This window comes from Nomascus leucogenys, chromosome 18 (assembly GCF_006542625.1).
Source record: "Nomascus leucogenys isolate Asia chromosome 18, Asia_NLE_v1, whole genome shotgun sequence".
Lineage (NCBI taxonomy): Eukaryota > Metazoa > Chordata > Mammalia > Primates > Hylobatidae > Nomascus > Nomascus leucogenys.
Window position 1 is genome coordinate 99,382,519 of NC_044398.1, and position 19,428 is coordinate 99,401,946.

At 51.0% G+C, this 19,428-nt stretch overlaps 1 protein-coding gene across 1 annotated transcript in view; it reads left to right on the forward strand.

The window, feature by feature from the left end:
• Positions 1-11,975: 11,975 nt before the first annotated feature.
• TRAP1 (TNF receptor associated protein 1) overlaps positions 11,976-19,428 on the forward strand; it is a 59,718-nt gene continuing 52,265 nt past the window's right edge. The window contains exon 1 of the mRNA XM_030799188.1: positions 11,976-12,150. Coding sequence (XP_030655048.1) covers positions 12,063-12,150 — 88 coding nt within the window. The 5' untranslated portion in view covers positions 11,976-12,062. The remainder of the gene's footprint in view (positions 12,151-19,428) is intronic.

Consider the following 19,428-nt stretch of genomic DNA (forward strand, 5'->3'; position numbering starts at 1 on the left):
GCCGAGATCGCGCCACTGCACTACAGCCTGGGCGACAGTGAGACTTCGTCTGAAAAAAAAAAAGTTTGTAGGTGCTGGCCGGGCTTGGTGGCTCATGCCTGTAATCCCAGAACTTTGGGAGGCTGAGGCGGGCAGATCACATGCTCAGGAGTTTGAGACGAGGATGGCCAATATGGTGAAACCCCATCTGTACTAAAAAAAAATAGAAAAAATTGACCAGGGTACAGTGGCTCACGCCTGTAATCCCAACACTTTGGGAGGCCAAGGCAGGCAGATCACAAGGTCAGGAGTTCGAGACCAGTCTGACCACCGTGGTGAAACCCCGTCTCTACTAAAAATACAAAAATTAGCTGGGCATGGTGGCGCACGCCTGTAATCCCAGCTACTCAGGAGGCTGAGGCAGGAGAATCGTTTAAACCCGGGAGGTGGAGGTTGCAGTGAGCCAAGATCGCACCACTGCACTCTGGCCTGGGGGACAGAGCAAGACTCTGTCTCAAAAAAAACAAAAAAAGAAAAAATTCAGCCAGGCATGGTGGTGCGCACCTGTAGTCCTAGCTACTAAGGAGGCTGAGGCAGGAAAATCGGTTAAACCCAGGAGGCGGAGGTTACAGTGAGCCAAGAGCGTGCCACTGCACTCCAGCCTGGGCAACAGAGCGAGACGTCATCTCAAAAAGAAAAAAAGCATTGCAGATGTTCAGTGGAGTTTTTCTGTACAGAGAGTGTGTTTGACGCTATCTTTGAAATTCTAGCATGTTAAAGACATAGAACGAGCTGTCCCTGGATAATGTGGCATGGAGAGGCTTCTGCTTCTAAGATCTCAGGTTGGGCTGGGCACGGTGGCTCATGCCTGTAATCCCAGCACTTTGGGAGGCCAAGGTGGGCAGATTGCCTGAGCTCAAGAGTTGACAACCAGCCTGGGCAATGTGGTGAAACCCCATCTACTAAAATACAAAAAATTAGCCAGGCGTGGCAGCTTGCACCTGTAGTCCCAGCTACTCGGGAGGATGAAGCAGGAGAAGTGCTTGAACCCGGGAGGCGGAGGTTGCAGTGAGCCGAAATCACGCCACTGCACTCCAGCCTGGGCAACAGAGTGAGACTCTGACCCAAAAAAAAAAAAAAAAAAAAGATCTCAGGCTGAAGACATGTAACTGTCTTCCTTTTTTCTTTTTGAGACAGAGTGTCTCTCTGTCACCCTTGCTGGAGTGCAGTGACGTGATCTCAGCTCACTGCAACCTCTGCCTTCTGAGTTAAAGCGATTCTCCTATCTCAGCCTCCTGAGTAGCTGGGACTAGAGGCATGTGCCACCATGCCCAGCTAATTTTTGTATTTTTAGTAGAGGCAGGATTTCACCATGTTGGCCAGGCTGGTCTTGAACTCCCGACCTCAAGTGATCCACCCGCCTTGGCCTCCCAAAGTGCTGGGATTACAGGCATGAGCAAACATGCCCGGTCCTTTTGATTACTATAAAATGGAACCAAAGATTTTATTTGAACCAAAAGTGCTTTGAGCATTGCATGGCGAAATAAACTGTTTTTAAAAAAGAAACACACCTGTCAGTAAGGAAATGATTACACATTAATGGCCATTTTGCTACCAGGAAGTTCTTAGCACAGGACAGTGTGTGCCGGGAAGCTGAGGCTATACCCACAGTGCCGTAACGGATGGGCAGGGGCATGTAGACATGAGAATAACTTCATCTCAGACCATGAAGACATCGCGGCCTCATGGACGTATGGATTTTATGTGTTAATTTCACATGAATTACTTGTATACACTTCATAATAAATAGTCAGAGGTGGGGAAACATAGGTCCCTTATAAGATACTGAAGAAATTTAAGTGAATGTAATGCCCAGGCTATCAAAGTAGATTCTGAGGAGCTCTGATGAGTAGATGACAATGCTTTGCAGTTGATCTAAATTGTGCATAAAAATGGTGCTTTTGACATGCTCACATCTTTTTATAAAGGATTTACTAGGAATCTTTTGGCTATGAGACCACTGTTAAATCAACTCACCAGATAGAAAAGTTGAACGGGAGCTAACACCTATAAAACACCTCAATTAAGAAAGTATTCCATGAAGGAAAAAAAAAAAAAGGGCCAGGCGCAGTGGCTGACGCCTATAATCCCAACATTTTGGGAGGCTGATGCGGACGGATCACCTGAGGCCAGGAGTTTGAGACCAGCCTGGCCAACATGGTGAAACCCTGTCTCTAAAAAAATACAAAAATTAGCCAGGTATGGTGGCACGTGCTTGTAATCCCAGCTACTCGGGAGGCTGAGACACAATCTCTTGAACCCGGGAGGCAGAGGTTGCAGTGAGCCAAGATTGCGCCATTGCACTCCAGCCTGGGCGACAGAGCAAGACTGTCTCAAAAAATAATAATAAAGAAATAGATACAAGAAAGTATTGCATGGGCCGTGCACAGAGGCTCATGCCTGTAATCCCAGCACTTTGGAAGGCCAAACTGGGAGGATTGCCAGAGGCCAGGAATTGGAGACCAGCCCGGGAACATAGCAAGACCCCTGCCTCTACATACACATACACACAATTTTGAGACACTGTTTCATTCTGTTGCCCAGGCTGGAGTGCAGTGGCGCAATCTCCCAATCTCGGCTACTGAAGCCTCCACCTCCCGGGTATTTGTGTTTGTTTTTGGTTTTGGTTTTGGTTTTTTTTGAGACTGAGGCTCACTCTATCGCCCAGGCTGGAGTGCGGTGGCGCGATCTCGGCTCACTGCAACCTCTGCCTCCCGGGTTCAAGCGATTCTCCTGCCTCAGCCTCCCAAGTAGTTGGGATTACAGGCACCCGCCACCACGCCTGGCTAATTTTTTTGTATTTTTAGTAGAGATAGTTTCACCATGTTGTCCAGGCTGATCTTGAACTCCTGACCTCAGGTGATCCACCCACCTCGGCCTCCCAAAGTGCTAGGATTACAGGCGTGAGCCACCGCACCCAGCCGACCTCCTGGGTTTAAGCGATTCTCCTGCCTCAGCCTCCTGATTAGCTGGGATTGCAGGCCCCCTCCCCACCACCAGGCCCGGCTAATTTTTGTATGTTTAGTAGATACAAGGTTTCACCATGTTGCCCAGGCTGGTCTCGAACTCCTGACCTCAAGTGATCCTCCTGCACTGGCTTCCCAAAATGCTGGGAGTACAGCCGTGAGCCACCATGCCCGGCCTATAAAATTTTTTTAAAGAATTAGCCAGGCATGATGCCACACACCTGCAGTCCCAGCTACGGAAGAGGCTGAGGTGTGAGGATCACTTGAGCCCAGTAGGTTGAGCCTGCAGTGAGCTACGATCGCGCCACTGCACTCCAGCCTGGGCAACAGAGCAAGACTCTGTCTCTTAAAAAAAAGATCCCAGCACTTTGGGAGGCCAAGGCGGGCGTATCACGAGCTCAGGAGCTCAAGACCAGCCTGGCCAATATGGTGAAACCCTGTCTCTACTAAAAATACAAAAATTAGTGGCACGTGTCTGTATTCCCAGCTACTTGGGAGGCTGAGGCAGGAGAATCACCTGAACCCAGGAGGTGGAGGTTGCAGTGAGCCGAGATCGCACCACTGCACTCCAGCTTGGGTGACTGAGATTTCATCTCAAAAAGGGCAGGCACGGTAGCTTACACCTGTAATCCCAGCACTTTGGGAGGACAAGGCAGACAGATCACCTGACATCAGGAGTTCAAGGCAAGCCTGGCCAACATGGCAAAACCCGGTCTCTACTAAAAATACAAAAATTAGCCAGGCATGGTGGCGTGCACCTGTGGTCCCATGTATTTGGGAGGCTGAGGTAGGAGAACTGCTTGAACCCTGGAGGCGGAGGTTGCAGTGAGCTGAGATCACACCACTGCACTCCAGCTGGGGTGACAGAGCAAGATTCTATCTCAAAAAAAAAAGAAAAAAGAAAGAAAAACTTGTAAGTATTGAAGGTGTTTTTAAGGGGATTAGGAAGAGACTGGGACAGGTGAGATTATAGAGCCTGAGCTGCCGCCTCTGTGAGGCTGAGGGGATTGAGGAAGGAACACCACCCAGCCAGGAGTCCTGGGCCTGGATGGAGCAAGGGCCTCAGCCTCAACTTTGATTGAGTTCCCCAAATTCTGCCTTCCTCCTGTGGATAACAAAGTGAAGAGATGGGAAAATATGTCATGTGACAAACACTGTTTACATGTATTCTGGTAGGAAAACAGAGGTGATTAAGTAACCATCAAGTTCACAGAGCAGCAAGAGACAGAGAGGGTGCCGGCCCTTAACCCTCTACTGGTAGACTGTCCGACACATCCTCTCTCCACACATTCACCTCGAACTCACTTTGGGAGTGCCTTGGGAAAGGGAGGAGTTTATAATGCACCGTAGCCCTCAAGCGTCGTGGCGGCAGTAAGTGGTAACCAAGGCCTTCCAAAGGCCTGTTGGGATCAGCTTGCCTGTGTTGGATTGCCCACTGGTTAACTTTGGCATTGGAGAAAAGGACGCGTTGACAGTCCTCATGCTGGGCACCCCTAGTGTCCACAGCGCCAAGCTCCTGGTGTGGGTGACACTGATCCATGCCCACCCAGTGCATGCAAGGGAGCTGAGTGACGAGCAGGCTTTATCATGTCGGATCCGCAGTCCCCATGGCTCCAGACTAGCAGCAAGAAAGACTTCTAGGCCGGGCACAGTGGCTGACGCCTGTAATCCCAGCACTTTGGGAGGCCGAGGCGGACGGATCATGAGGTCAGGAGATCGAGACCATCCTGGCTAACATGGTGAAACCCCGTCTCTACTAAAAATACAAAAAATTAGCCGGGCGAGGTGGCGGGCACCCGTAGTCCCAGCTACTCGGGAGGCTGAGCCAGGAGAATGGCGTGAACCCCGGGGGGCGGAGCCTGCAGTGAGCCGAAATGGTGCCACTGCACTCCAGCCTGGGTGATAGCAAGACTCCATCTCCAAAAAAAAAAAAGAATTTTCTTAGCCAAAGCGGGGTGGCTCACGCCTATAATCCCAGCAATTTGGCAGGCTGAGGTGGGTGGATCACTAGAGGTCAGGAATTCAAGACCAGCCTGGCCAACATGATAAAACCCTATTTCTACTAAAAATACACAAATTAGCCAGGCGTGGTGCCAGTAGTCCCAGCTACATGGGCGGCTGAAGTGGGAGAATTGCTTGAACCTGGGAGGCAGAGGTTGCAGTGAGCTGAGATTGTGTCACTACACTCCAGCCTGGGCGACAGAGTGAGACCCTTTCTCAAAAAAAAAAAAAAAAAAAAAAAGGACGTGGCAGCCAGTGGCAGCCTCAGGTCCTCTGGATAGGAGTCTCAGCAGAGCTAAGGCTGAGAAACACCAGGGGCAGCCAACAGCCAACAGCCCCCGCAGTGGGCTTGAAACCCGAAGTTACCTGGAAGGTGCTCCCTGACCTGACCATGTAGCTTGCCCCCGGGGAATACAGAGGTGCTGGGAGATGTTCTTCCTGCTTACTTGTGACAAGTGCAGGTTTTGAGGGAAACAGAAAAGGGAATCAAGTCGTGCTTGCTTTTCAAAGACGTAATTGGGGATGTCTAGCGTTGCTGACCAATCACCCAGGTGAGGTGGAACACGTTTCCGCCATCCTTCATGTTTCATGAGCTGCAGGGCCAAGGCTGTGCAGGCCAGCATGGCACTCACCATGAAGAAGTGATGGGGCTAACAGGCATGATGGACAATATCCCCCTTCACCTCATGCCTGGGGGAGTTGGCACCTTCAAGGCCAGACATCAGGGAAGCTACCAGATGGTCCGCATTTCTACCTGCCCGAAGCCCTGTCCTCCATCCGTGCCCCAGGGACCAGCGTGGGAACCAGGACTGAGGGGCCCTCTTTACAGCCAAGGAGACCCTGGGATAGCAGGCGCTGCTCAGCACACCAACCGTCTGGAATCCAGGCCTACGGCACCCAGGTGAGGGAGCAGTCTTGAGGTGGCAGGGTGGCGGGGACAGAGCCACCAGGCAGCCACACCAGCAAGGAAGGGGCGTTGCAGAGCTGCCCGAGTGGCCTGTGCAATTCCCCTGGGCACACAGGACTGAGCTGCCCTTTCACTCTCTTTTCTTTCAGGCCAAACCAATCCTCACTTGTTTTCTCTGTTTTTTTTTTTTTTTTTTTTTTTTTTGAGACGGAGTCTTGCTCTGTCGCCCAGGCTGGAGTGCAGTGGTGCAATCTTGGCTCACTGCAACCTCCGCCTCCCGAGTTCAAGCAATTCTCCTTCCTCAGCCTCCCGAGTAGCTGGGACTACAGGCGCCACCACACCGGGCTAATTTTTGTATTTTTTGTAGAGACAGCATTTTGCCATGTTGCCTAGGCTGGTCTTGAACTCCTAGTCTCAACATATTTTCCTGCCTTGGCCTTGGAAAGTGCTGGGATTGCAGGAGTGAGCCACCACGTCTGGCCCACCTGGCTAGTCTTTGTGTTTTTTGGCACAGACAGGGTCTCTTCTGGCTTCTTTATTTTATCTTATTTATTTATTTATTTTTGAGATGGAGTCTCACTCTGTCGCCCAGGCTGGAGTGCAGTGGCACGATCTCAGCTCACTGCAACCTCCGCCTCTCAGGTTCAAGCAATTCTCCAGCCTCAGCATCCTGAGTAGCTGGGATTATAGGTACCTGCCACCATGCCTGGTTAATTTTTGTATTTTTAGTAGAGACAGGGTTTCACCATACTGGTCAGGGTGGTCTCGAACTCCTGACCTGAGGTGATCCACCCACCTTGGCCTCCCAAAGTGCTGGGATTACAGGCATGAAACACAACGCCCAGCCTATTTTATTTTATTTTTTTGAGACAGAGTCTCACTCTGTCGCCAGGCTGGAGGGCAATGGCGCAATCTTGGCTCACTGCAACCTCACCTCCCAGGTTCAAGTGATTCTCCTGCCTCAGCCTCCTGAGTAGGTGGGATTACGGGCATCCCTACTACGCCTGGCTAATTTTTTTTTTTTTTTTTTTTGAGAGGGATTCTTGCTGTTTCGCCCAGGCCAGAGTGCAGTGGCACTATCTCAGCTCACTGCAAGCTCTGCCTCCTGGATTCACGCCATTCTCCTGCCACAGCCTCCGGAGTAGCTGGGACTACAGGCGCCCGCCACCGTGCCTGGCTAATTTTTTGTATTTTTAGTAGAGATGGGGTTTCACCGTGTTAGCCAGGATAGTCTTGATCTCCTGACCTCATGATCTGCCTGCCTTGGCCTCCCAAAGTGCTGGGATTACAGGCGTGAACCACCGTGCCTGGCCTACGCCTGGCTAATTTTTATATTTTTAGTATAGACGGGGTTTCACCATATTGGCTAGGCTGGCCTCAAACTCCTGACCTCAAGTGATCCACCTGCCTCGGCCTCTCAAAGTGCCGGGATTACAGGTGTGAGCCACCACGCCCGGCCACTTCCTTCCTTTTTATGGCTGAGTAATATTCCATTGTATGAATAGACCACATTTTGCTGACCCATTCGTCTGTCCGTGGTTACCTGAGTTGCTTCCACGTTTTGGCTGTTGTGAATAAAGCACTGGGCATTTTTCACGGCCCTCAGCTGATCCCAGCGGAAGGCAGTGGCTTTGTATGGGCAGCCTGGTATCGGCGATAGAGAGGGGCAGGAGACTTGCGGGTTCTTCCCTTTCCCTCCCCAAGCAGCTCCCAGTCATTCTCCACTAATCAAGTCAAGTACATCTGCATGTAAACATTTTTTCCTCTTTCTAGATTCTTGGTTTACGCGGAGCCCGAAATCCATGTGTGGCCACCTTAGGACACGCCTTGCATCCCTCGGTACCTTAAAAAGCCACAGGTCCAGTGGGGCGCTGCGGCTCATGCCTGTAATCCCAGCACTTTGGGAGGCCGAGGCGGGCAGATCACGAGGTCAGGAGATCAAGACCATCCTGGCTAACAGGGTGAAACACCATCTCTACCAAAAATACAAAAAAATTAGCCAGGCGTAGTAGCACGTGCCTGTAGTCCCAGCTATTCAGGAGGCTGAGGCAGGAGAATCACTTGAACCTGGGAGGCGGAGGTTGCAGTGAGCCAAGACCGCGCCACTGAACTCCAGCCTGGGCAACAGAGTGAGACTCCGTCTCAAAAATAAAAAAATAAAAAAGCCACAGGTCCCTGGGCTAGCAGAGGCCCCAGGACCACAAGGCTCTGAGGCTGAGGGTTTGTCTCTGAAGGCTACAGGCCAACAGGACAGAAGGCTCTGGGGGTTTGTCTGGAACTTGGTAGATATGCCCTCCACAAAACCTGGGTCCTGCCAGTCTTGGCAGAGGCCCCCCACCCTTAACTAAAGCCCAGGTTTCCTCCCTTTTGCCAAATATCACTTCCCTTTGTTGAAATTGTCCTGGTGCGGTGGCTCAAGCCTGTAATCCCAGCATTTTGGGAGGCCAAGGCAGGCGGATCACTTGAGGTCAGGAGTTCGAGACCAGCCTGGCCAACATGGTGAAACCCCGTCTCTACCAAAAATACAAAAATCAGCCAGGCATGGTGGCGGGTGCTTGGAGTCCCAGCTACTTTGGAGGCTGAGGCAGGAGAATCACTTGAACATGGGAGGCAGAGGTTGCAGTGAGCCGAGATCACACCACTGCACTTAAGCCTGGGCAACAAGCACGAAACTTTGTCTCAAACAACAAAAAAACAAAACAAAACAAAAAAAGAAATAAAAGGCCTAAGCCAGATATATTGCGCCATGGACCAATGTGACAGCTGTCACAAAAGAGAGGATTGCCCGGGCATGGTGGCTCATGCCTGTAATCCCAGCACTTTGGGAGGCCGAGGCGGGCGGATCACGAGGTCAGGAGATCAAGACCATCCTGGCTAACATGGTGAAACCCCGTCTCTACTAAAAATAATAAAAGAAATTAGCCGGGCATGGTGGCGGGCACCTGTGGTCCCAGCTACTCGAGAGGCTGAGGCAGGAGAATGGTGTGAACCCAGGAGGTGGAGCTTGCAGTGACTCGAGATTGCACCACTGCACTCCAGCCTGGGCGACAGAGCGAGACTCCGTCTCGAAAAAAAAAAAAAAAAAAAAGAGAGAGATGATTTCCTGAATGGAGTGAAAAAGGGATGAAATGTGAAGCCAAGACACCCCCCATCCACCCCCATTCCCTGAGGACATGCTGGAAAGGGCTCTGCCTGGAGTGTGGTGATAGGGAACACAGGCAGGCCCATGCAGGCCTATAGGAGGAGGCAGAAGGAGTTTGGAAATGATTCTAAATATGTGCATGTGTGTTGGCAGGGGGACCATTGGAGGATCTGAGAGACGGAGTATGATCTAGCTGCTGTGGAGGATGGGAGGCTGGCAAGAGTGGAAGCAGGGGGCCTGTCAGGGCTGCTGGAGTGGTCCAGGTGAGAGGACCCTGCTCTTCCACCCAAATCTGCCCACCCTCTTTCCATTCCCCTTCTCAGTTGCTTAAGCTGGGAACTTGCCACGTTCCACCTGGAAGCATTTCCTGACACATCCTCTTCCACCCAACTCTGTCCCGGCCCCACTGAAGGTCATTCTCCTGGCTCCTGTGCTTCTCTGCAGCACCTGCCATGAGCTGGAGTCGCCATTTTTGTACAGTTATTGGAGTGTGGCAGTGAATCTTCAGTGTGTCTCCGAATTACCTGGGAACCTCAGTGGAGCCACCTGGGCCCCACTCCGGGACTGAGGGGGTGCTGGGAAATCGGCATTATGAGGCTGCAGCTGGGTCTGGACCAAATGTTAGACCAGGGTTTATGGTCTGAATCTCCAACTAGACTCTAACCTCCAGCAAGGGGTAAGGCAAAAATAAATTCTTTTTTTGTTGTTGTTTTTTGAGATGGAGTCTCACTCTGTTGCCCAGGCTGGAGTGCAGTGGCGTGATCTCGGCTCATTGCAACCTCTGCCTCCCAGGTTCAAGTGATTCTCCTGCCTCAGCCTCCTGAGTAGCCTTAGCTGTACACAGGGGCACACCACCACACCCAGGTAATTTTTTTGTTTTTGAGACAGACTTTCACTCTTGTTGCCCAGGCTGCAGTGCAATGGCGTGGTATCAGCTCACTGCAACCTTCACCTCCCGGGTTCAAGTGATTCTCCTGTCTTAGCCTCCTGCGTAGCTGGGATTACAGGCATGCGCCACCACGCCTGACTGATTTTTTGTATTTTTAGTAGAGACGGAGTTTCTCCATGTCAGTCACGCTGGTCTTGAACTCCCGACCTCAGATGATCTGCCCGCCTCAGCCTCCCAAAGTGCTAGGATTACAGGTGTGAGCCATTGCTCTTGGCCTAATTTTTGTATTTTTAGTAGAGATGGGGTTTTGCCATGTTGGCCAGGCTGGCCTCAACCTCCTGACCTCAAGTGATAAGACCACCTTGGCCTCCTAAAGTGCTGGAATTACATGCGTAAGCCACCACGCCAGGCCACCTTTCCAGGTCTTTTCCTGATCCTGAGGGTCTAGGAATTTTTAACAGTCTGAATAGAAAATATTTGCGAAAACATTTGCCATCTATTACCTGTAAGGGTGGTCATCGACGAGACTTCCTCTACATAATAAGAACCTTGGTCTCCACAACCTTTTGTTTTGCTGTTGTTGTTGTTTTGTTTTTTTTTAGACAGGGTGTGGCTCTGTTGCCCAAGCTGGAGGTTCAATGGCATGAACTTGGCTCACTGCAACCTCTCCCTCCTGGGCTTAAGCAATCCACCCACCTCAGCCTCCCTTGTAACTGGGATTACAGGCCTGTGCTACCACATCCAGTACAGGTATGTTTGGTACAGACAGGGTCTCACCATGTTGCCCACGCTGGTCTCCAACTCCTGACCTCAAGCAATTCGCCCACCTCGGCATCCCAAAGTGTTGGGAGTACAGGTGTGAGTCACCGTGCTCGTGCCCACAACCCCTTATCTTCTTTCAGACACTCTTTTTATTGATTCCAGGTCTGTATAACTCAACTGTTTTTTTTTCTTCTCTTTTTTTTGAGACATTGTCTCAGCTCTGTCGCCCAGGCTGCAGTGCAAGTGGCACGATTTCGGCTCACAGCAACCTCAGCCTCCTGGGTTCAAGCTATTCTTCCGCCTCAGCCTCCCCAGGAGCTGGGACTACAGGCACGTGCCATCTTGCCCGGCTAATTTTTTGTATTTTAGTAGAGATGGGGTTTCACCATGTTGGCCAGGCTGGTCTCGGACTCCTGACCGCAGGCAATCCGCCCACCTCAGCCTCCCAAAGTGCTAGGATTACAGGCGTGAGCCACCGCGCCCAGCCAGAACTCAACTCTTTGAACCAATTGCCAATCAGAAAATATTTGAATCCACCTATGACCTCTAAGTAGTTCACCCTGTGAGTTGTCCTGCCTTTCCACACGGAACCAACTTATGTCTTACATGCACTGACTGATGTCTTACGTCTCTCAAAAATATATAAAACCAAGCAAGCTGTAACCCAACCGCCTTGGGCACAAGTTCTCAGGACCTTTTGAGACTGTGCCTCCCTCCATAACCACTCATATTTGGCTCAGGATAACCTTCTAAATACTTTAGAGTTTGACTCTTCTCGACAAGGGCAAGAGAAGTGGAATAAACGAATAACCGCAGTTTTCCTGGTGGTATTGGTCACTGGGTTCACGTTTTGGTGTAGCCAGTAAAGCCTGGAATTCCCTTCCTCATTCGCTTTAGCTTTTTGGCCAGTCTTGGTTTGCAAGAGACTTGCAGCGGCCTAGACGGATGGCCGGGATTCACAAAGGTCGCAGAGACGGGAACTGCTTCTTCCCCAGCGCCGCCTCCACACCCTCGCGTGGATACTGACATCCGCCCCATTCCAGGAATGTGCACAGCTAGGCGCAGCCGGCCAGCGTGGGCCACGGGCGGCGGGGCCACCTCCCCCAGCTCCGCGCGCAGGGCCCGTCGCCCTTGACAACGCGACCCAAGGTCACGGAGGTCCCACCCCCAGGCCCGACCGTCCACGCGAGGGGTAGCACCCAGGCACGCGCCCGAGCAGGCAGCGGCCCGGCGCCCGCCGTGACGTCACTGCCCCGCGCCCAGGGAAGGCCCCGCCCCGCGCGGCCCCGTCCCGCCCCGCCCCGTCCCATCGTGTCCGGTCCCGCGTGGCTGCGCGCGGCGCTCTGGGAGTACGACATGGCGCGCGAGCTGCGGGCACTGCTGCTGTGGGGCCGCCGCCTGCGGCCTTTGCTGCGGGCGCCGGCGCTGGCGGCCGTCCCGGGAGGTGAGGGCGTCCTGGCTGGACGGGCAGCGGGCGGGCCGGGCCACAGAGACTGCAGGGGCGTCCCTGTGCTCCGGGAAGCGAGGCGCCGGCACCTGCTTCACAGGCGTGGGAGGTCCGGCGAGGCCAAGCGCGGCAGACGCGTTGACTTTCGCTCCACTACCCGCCAGCTCCGGCCTGGCTGCCTTTTCCTCGGCTGGACTCTCCTGGCCACCCGCCCATCGGAGCCCTGAAGGAGGCTGGGGCTTGGGGGGTCGCGGGGTCGGGCGGAGTGGCTGCGGGGTCGTCCCTCCTGCAGCTTCAGTCCAGTCAGGTAGCGCACGTGCAGGTGGAGCCGCTGCGGAGCGCGGAGTCTTTGCGGGTGCATGTGGCGGGGAACGGACTCACTCGGGGTGATCGTGCGAGTTCCTTGGATCGTGCTTTACCCCTCCCCGCCCCCCAATAGCGCACTGACGGTTCATTTGTTAATTCGTTCATTGGACACACATGTGAGCGCCCGCTCAGTGCCCGGTGCGGTGCAGGTTCTGGGGACGCCACAGTGAGCAAAACCAACAGCAGTCACCCGGGTTCCCAGAGCAGGTGGACTCGATGTCGTTGACGCAGCTGTGTCCTCAGGGCCTGGAATTGATGGATGCGCCAATAAATGTTTGTAAAATGGAATGACCCTAACCTCTGCTTTCCCAGTCCCCACTCGGAGGTAACAACAGTGAAAGTTTTGACGTTCCTTCGGGGCTGTACACACTGTTACACGTGTAAATATAAATGTCTTCGTATAACTATTTTTACTCTAAAAAGCCTAAAGCATGTATGCATTGTGCTACGTTGTACTCCAGAGAATTTTAACACTCCCAGCATTCTTTCCACATGTTTTCATGTCAGTGTACACAGGTCCCTGTGCTTTCCAGTGACCACACAGTATTGTGTATGATGGACGTGTCATTTGTTTAAACATTGTCCTAATAGTGGACGCAATAAAGGTTATTTCAGGTTTTACTTTTTATTACAATGCTGCATAGAATGGGTGAGTACTTAAATATTTGTTCACGTGCGGTATTTCTTTAGCCTTACATAATTAGAGTTTTAGAATGGATATTTTAGAGCCTATGCGTTTTTGAAATGTTAGCAGATACTGCCAAATTGTCCAAAATGGCCTTATCAATTTATATCACCTTTCGCAGGCATCAAGACTGCCTATTCCCGCCGGGCGCGGTGGCTCACGCTTGTAATCCCAGCACTTTGGGAGGCCGAGGCGGGCGGATCGCGAGGTCAGGAGATCGAGACCACGGTGAAACCCCGTCTCTACTAAAAATACAAAAACTTAGCCGGGCGTGGTGGCGGGCGCCTGTAGTCCCAGCTACTCGGAGAGGCTGAGGCAGGAGAATGGCGTGAACCCAGGAGGCGGAGCTTGCAGTGAGCCGAGATCGCGCCACTGCACTCCAGCCTGGGCGACAGAGCGAGACTCCGTCTCAAAAAAAAAAAAAAAAGACTGCCTATTCCAAAGGTATTTTCTTCAACGCTGAATATTATGTCTTTTCAAAACCAGTGGTCTATAAAAGATACCTTGTGGCCGGGTGCGGTGGCTCATGCCTGTAGTCCCAGCACTTTGGGAGGCTGAGGTGGGCAGATCAGGAGTTCAAGACCAGTCTGGCCAACATGGTGAAACCCCGTCTCTACTAAAAATACAAAAATTAGCTGGGTATGGTGGCGTGCGCCTGTAATCCCAGCTTCTTGGGAGGCTGAGGCAGGAGAATCGCTTGAACCCAGGAGGCAGAGGTTGCAGTGAGCTGAGATTGCACCACTGCAGTCCAGCCTGGGCGACAGAGTGAGACTCCATCTCAACAACAAAAATAATAATAATTTTCCCTCAGAAAGTGATGCTGTTGCTCTCTTCTAGCACCAGTGTCTGATCAATTATTTATTTATTTTTCTTGTTTTTATGAGGTGGGGTTTCACTATGTTGGCCAGGCTGGTCTCCAGTGCCTGACCTCAAGTGATCTGCCCACCTCGCCCCAGAAAATGCTGGGATTGCAGGCGTATGTCACCATGCCTGGCCAACTGTCCTATTAATTTGGTTCTTGTTTCTTTTGTAGCTGACTCGGGTTTTTTCCCCCTTGGAGGTTAAGATTTTTTCTCTTTGTCGTTTGTGGTCTCACGTCCACAGGTGTTGGTGATTCATGCTTTGTATCATGCACTGTCGCTTCCATTTGGAAAATATGTCAGTTTTCAGCCCAGGGACATTTTAATTCTGTTTCTTTATGTCTTTTTCTTTTCTTTTGAGATGGAGTCTCGCTCTGTCACCCAGGCTGGAGTGCAGTGGCGCGATCTCGGCTCACTGCAAGCTCCACCTCCCGGGTTCACACCATTCTCCTGTTTCAGCCTCCCGAGTAGGTGGGACTTTAGGCGCCCGCCACTACGCCCGGCTAATTTTTTGTATTTTTAGTAGAGATGGGGTTTCACCGTGTTAGCCAGGATGGTCTCGATCTCCTGACCCCGTGATACGCCCGCTTTGGCCTCCCAAAGTGCTGGGATTACAGGTGTGAGCCACTGCGCCCGGCCCTTTATTTCTTTTTCTTAAAAATCATCTCTGTCCTCTCCTCCATCTTCTAGTGCCTGAGTCTAAGAAATGGAACGTGTTCTTGGCAACCTTCTGTGTTGCAGGTGCCCTTGTCATTGTCACCTGTGTGAATGAATGGGAAGGTAAATTGTTTGGATTGATTGAACGATGAGTGAATTTAGCTAAGAAAATACATGTCTTGTGCAACAGGGGAGAAAGAATGGTTTAGGCAGATCCACCTATATAGAAAATCCAGACTTCTTGAAACTTTTTTCTCTTCTTGAGAAAGTGTTTCCAGGTTCTAGCACGTGCCTGGCTTCACATGTGTATGTCTTATGTCTGTGGAGTCCTCTAGCCCATGCTGCGCTGCCTCAGTCACCCATGAGCTCAGCCCTCTTACCCTTTCAGATCTCACTCACCCCTGACACTGCCAGCCCCGTCACTTGCCCTCAGAATATCTTATTTGATTTTTTTTTTGAGCTGGAGTCTTGCTCTGTTGCCCAGGCTGGAGTGCAGTGGTGCAACATCGTCTCACCACAACCTCCGCCTCCCGGGTTCAAGTGATTGTCCTGCCTTAACCTCCCACGTAGCTGGGACTACAGGCGCGTGCCACCATGCCCAGCTAGGTTTTGTATTTTTAATAGAGATGGGGTTTCACTATGCTGGCCAGGGTGGTCTCGAACTCCTGACCTCATGATCCACTTGCCTTGGCCTTCCAAAATGCTGGGATTACAGGCGTCAGCCACTGCACCTGGCCTACCCTCAGAATATTTCTGTGAGGGGTGGGCTAGGATATCTGCTTGTGGACTTTATATTTGTCATTTTTGCGCATAACAGTTTATTCAACACATACATTTCAAATGCCCCCGAGTCTTCAAAGAAAATGTGACCCTGCTGTCTGGAGTCATAGGTGGCTGCTGAGCAGTGTACCAGGGCTATCTTGGTGGCCTGGACAGCACATTAGAGAAACGAGCTGCTTGCCCCAGGGTAAGTTTCACAGATGGGGAGCCATTTGGGCCAAGTGTCCAAGGCTGTTTTCACTGGAGGGGAGGGAGGAGCATTCCAGGTCTGGAAAGCTGCAGGTGCAAGGGTAAGGAGATAGCTCTGAATAATTGGTTAGATGAAAGACTTGCGGGAGTGTGCAGGAGTGATGGTGAATGAGGCTAGCAATTGTGTCTTTTCTGTCAGATATAAGCTTGTGCGTAGGAGCCTCATCCTGCAATCCTAGGACAGTCACAGAGCCAGCCCTGGGCCTGGTGTTTGGGGAGCTCAGCCACGTGGCCCACCATGAGACCGTTTCGTCAGAGCTCCGTCAGAGGTGTCAGATGTGCCAGTAGAAGGATGAGGCTGCCTCCTAAAGGAGAGGGAAGACCTGGAAAGAGCAGACGCAGTCTCCCAAAGCGAGCATGATTGTGTGGTCAGGCAGGTAGGGTGACGGGTTGGTCATTTTGCATGACCAGGTGACTGCCACGATCACCAAGGGCGCCAAGTCCAGTCTCCTGGTCATACCAGATGCTCTTGTTTCCATGAAATTGCCAGAACATGACTGAGGCAACCACGATAGGACTGGTTGGTGCAGGCGTTAAGGTCTTGGGCATTTTTGTTCTCTGTAAGCTGGAGCCTTTGCTGGAATTTCCTGTCTTGGAAATCAGAGTTGTAAGAGTAGGTCCGCTGCCAGCACCAGGAAGGTCTGGAGAGCTGGTTTCCTCTCTTTGCTCAGGGCTCAAGCACTAGCTAGTTTGTTTCATCTTAGAAAAAGAGCCTCACCTGGACCCCGCTCCTGTAGGTGGTGCCTGCCTGCTGCGCCCTCCCCTTCAGTACTTCGGGTTGTTGACTGGTTTTGCCTCCTCCCTCTCCTCTCCCTTTGTTTGGAGACTGTGCTCTTTGATTTCCGTGTCTTGTGTGCTGCACCCTTCAGGAGAATTCAGGTGAATTTCCGGTGCTCTCCTGCTGTTCTTTTCAGAGTGGAGGGGAGTAGTACTTGCTGGTCAGTTGCCACTCTGTCTGTGAAACAGCTCTTTGGGTTGCTGAGATGACACTAGAGGTGTAGCGTCCATGACCTCTTTGTCGTCTGATTAAGCTGTGGTGCTGGCACTTAGACGGCAGAGGAAGGTGTGGCCCAGCTGCCCAAGGCCACCAGGAGGACCCTCAGCTTAGTTAGGACCAAGGGGACTGAGTTATCTGAGTGCCTGAAAAAGAACACATCAGGCCAGGTGCGGTGGCTCTCGTCTGTAATCCCAGCACTTTGGGAAGCCGAGGTGGGTGGATCACTTTGAGTTCAGGGATTTGAGACCAACCTGGGCAACATGGCGAAACCCCGTGTCTACTAAAAAATATAAAGAAATTAGCCAGGGTGGTGGCAGGCGCCTGTAATCCCAGATACTTGCGTGGCTGAGGCACAAGAATTGCTTGAACCTGGGAGGTGGAGGTTGGAGGTTGCAGTGAGCCGAGATGGTGCTACTGCACTCCCTCCTGGGCGACAGTGCAAGACTCCGTCTTGGAAACAAACAAACACCTCATTCTGAAGGTAAGAGATTAGCAAAGCGTTTATTGGTTACTGGGTGAGTAGTTGGCCTAAGCTAAGACAAAAGAGAAATCTCCACGTATTTTACTACCCCTTGGCAGGAAGAGAGGGAATGCAGCTTGTGGGGTGGTGGTGGGGGTGTCAAGTTGATAAGAAAACTGCAGGAAAAGAAACATTTACTCCTGCCCCCCATGTCAGGAAATACCACGTGACAAAGGTGAGTTCCATGAAAGAGGCTGTTACTGAGGCCTGTGATACTTGCTTGTCTCAAAATAGTGACGTATCTTTTTTTTTTTTTTTTTTTGAGACAGATTCTTACTGTCACCAGGCTGGAGTGCAGTGGCATGACCTCAGCTCACTGCAACCTCCGCCTCCTGAATTCAGGCAGTTCTCCTGCCTCAGCCTCCCGAGTAGCTGGGACTACAGGTGCATGCCACCACGGCCAGCTAATTTTTGTATTTTTAGTAGAGACGGGGTTTCACCATGTTGGGCAGGATGTTCTCAATCTTTTGACCTTTTGATCTACCTGCTTTGGTCTCCCAAAGTGCTGGGATTACAGATGTTAGCCACCACATCGGGCCTGAGAAAGAATCTTGGTAGCGGTTGAAAATGTATCCATTCACACTCAAACGAAGTAAAAAGTGCTTTTAGGTTCAAAGCCAGAGAATGTTCATGGATTTGGTTTTTGCTGCCTCAGGTGTAGCCAGCTAGAACTTTTCTTACCACCATCCTGCTTAGTCCTACTGAAGACCTGCCTTCTACTAGGAAGCCGCTCTTAGTCCACAAAGGGGCTTCCCTGTAGTTCCACAGCATTTAACAAAATAGATTTCAGGGAGTTTATTTGTGTTGTGGCTGGTTATTTCTGCTAAAACTGCTAGGAATTACCATAAAAGCTGTAGCTTGGAGAAACAGTATCTACTTGCAGGAGTATTACTGCCACCTGTTTTTTTTTTTTTTTTTAGATGGAGTCTTGCTCAGTTTCCCAGGCTGGCATGCAGTGGCACGAACTCGGCTCACTGCAATCTCCGTCTCCCGGGTTCAAGCAATTTTCCTGCCTCAGCCTCCCAAGTAGCTGGGGCTACAGGCATGCACTACCGTGCCCGGCTAATTTTTGTATTTTTAGTTGAGATAGGGTTTCACCATGTTGGCCAGGCTGGTCTTGAACTTCTGACCGTGCGATCTGCCTGCCTCGGCCTCCCAAAGTGCTGGGATTACAGGTGTGAGCCGCTGTTCCCAACCCGGCCATTGGCTTTTTAACCAGGTGAATTCCTGGAGATCAGGTAAATTGAAAGAACATGTAGCTGAATCGTCGTTTTTAAGAGAATGGCTCAGTTACTTAATAGCCATATAATTAAGAAATGTGGCTAGAAGGTAAAAACTTGGCCAGGCCTGGTAGCTCATGCCTGTAATCCCAGCACTTTAGGGGCTTCAGTGGAAGGATCCTGTGAGTTTAGGAGTTTGAGACCAGCCTGGGCAACCTAGAGAGACCCCCATCTCTACCAAAAAAACTTTTTTTTTTTTTTTTTTTTCAATTAGCTGACTGTGCCTATCGTCCCAGCTACCCAAGATCTGAAGTGGGAAAAGCTCGCTGAAGTCTGAGAAGTCGAGGCTGCAGTGAGCTGTGATCACGCCGCTGCACTACAGTCTGGGTAACAGAACGACAGTGTCTCAAAAAAAAAATATATATATATATATATAAGAAATTAATTTTGAGATAGCTAAATTAAATGCCATATTAAGAGCAGGAGGCTATTCAGCAGTGCTGCTGAGAACAAGACAGAAGGACATGGGTCCTTCTCATGTAACTGTGTGTGTCGGGTTAGTGATATGTGCCTTGAAGGAGAAATTAAGACAGCACATTGACGTGTTGGTTCACACTTGCCAGTATTTCAGCATTTGTCAGGCAGTGGAATGTTTGAGCAAATTTTCCATGAAGCTGACTTTAAAACATTTCATTTTCACCATTACGATGAGAAGTCTTTCTGAAACACTTCGTCATTAGATGGCCCAGAACTGAACCTTTCTTTGATGTTTTCAGGGTCATTATTATGGGTGTTAATTTTTGGTCTTCTGTTTTAATACATGGGCTCCCATAGGGCCATTGAAATGTGAAGAATCCTTCGTCTGTAAAGTGTCCCCACATCAAAACTGCATTGTGAGTGTTTATATTTTTGGCCTCTCTTACTGTGGCCTTAACTTGCAG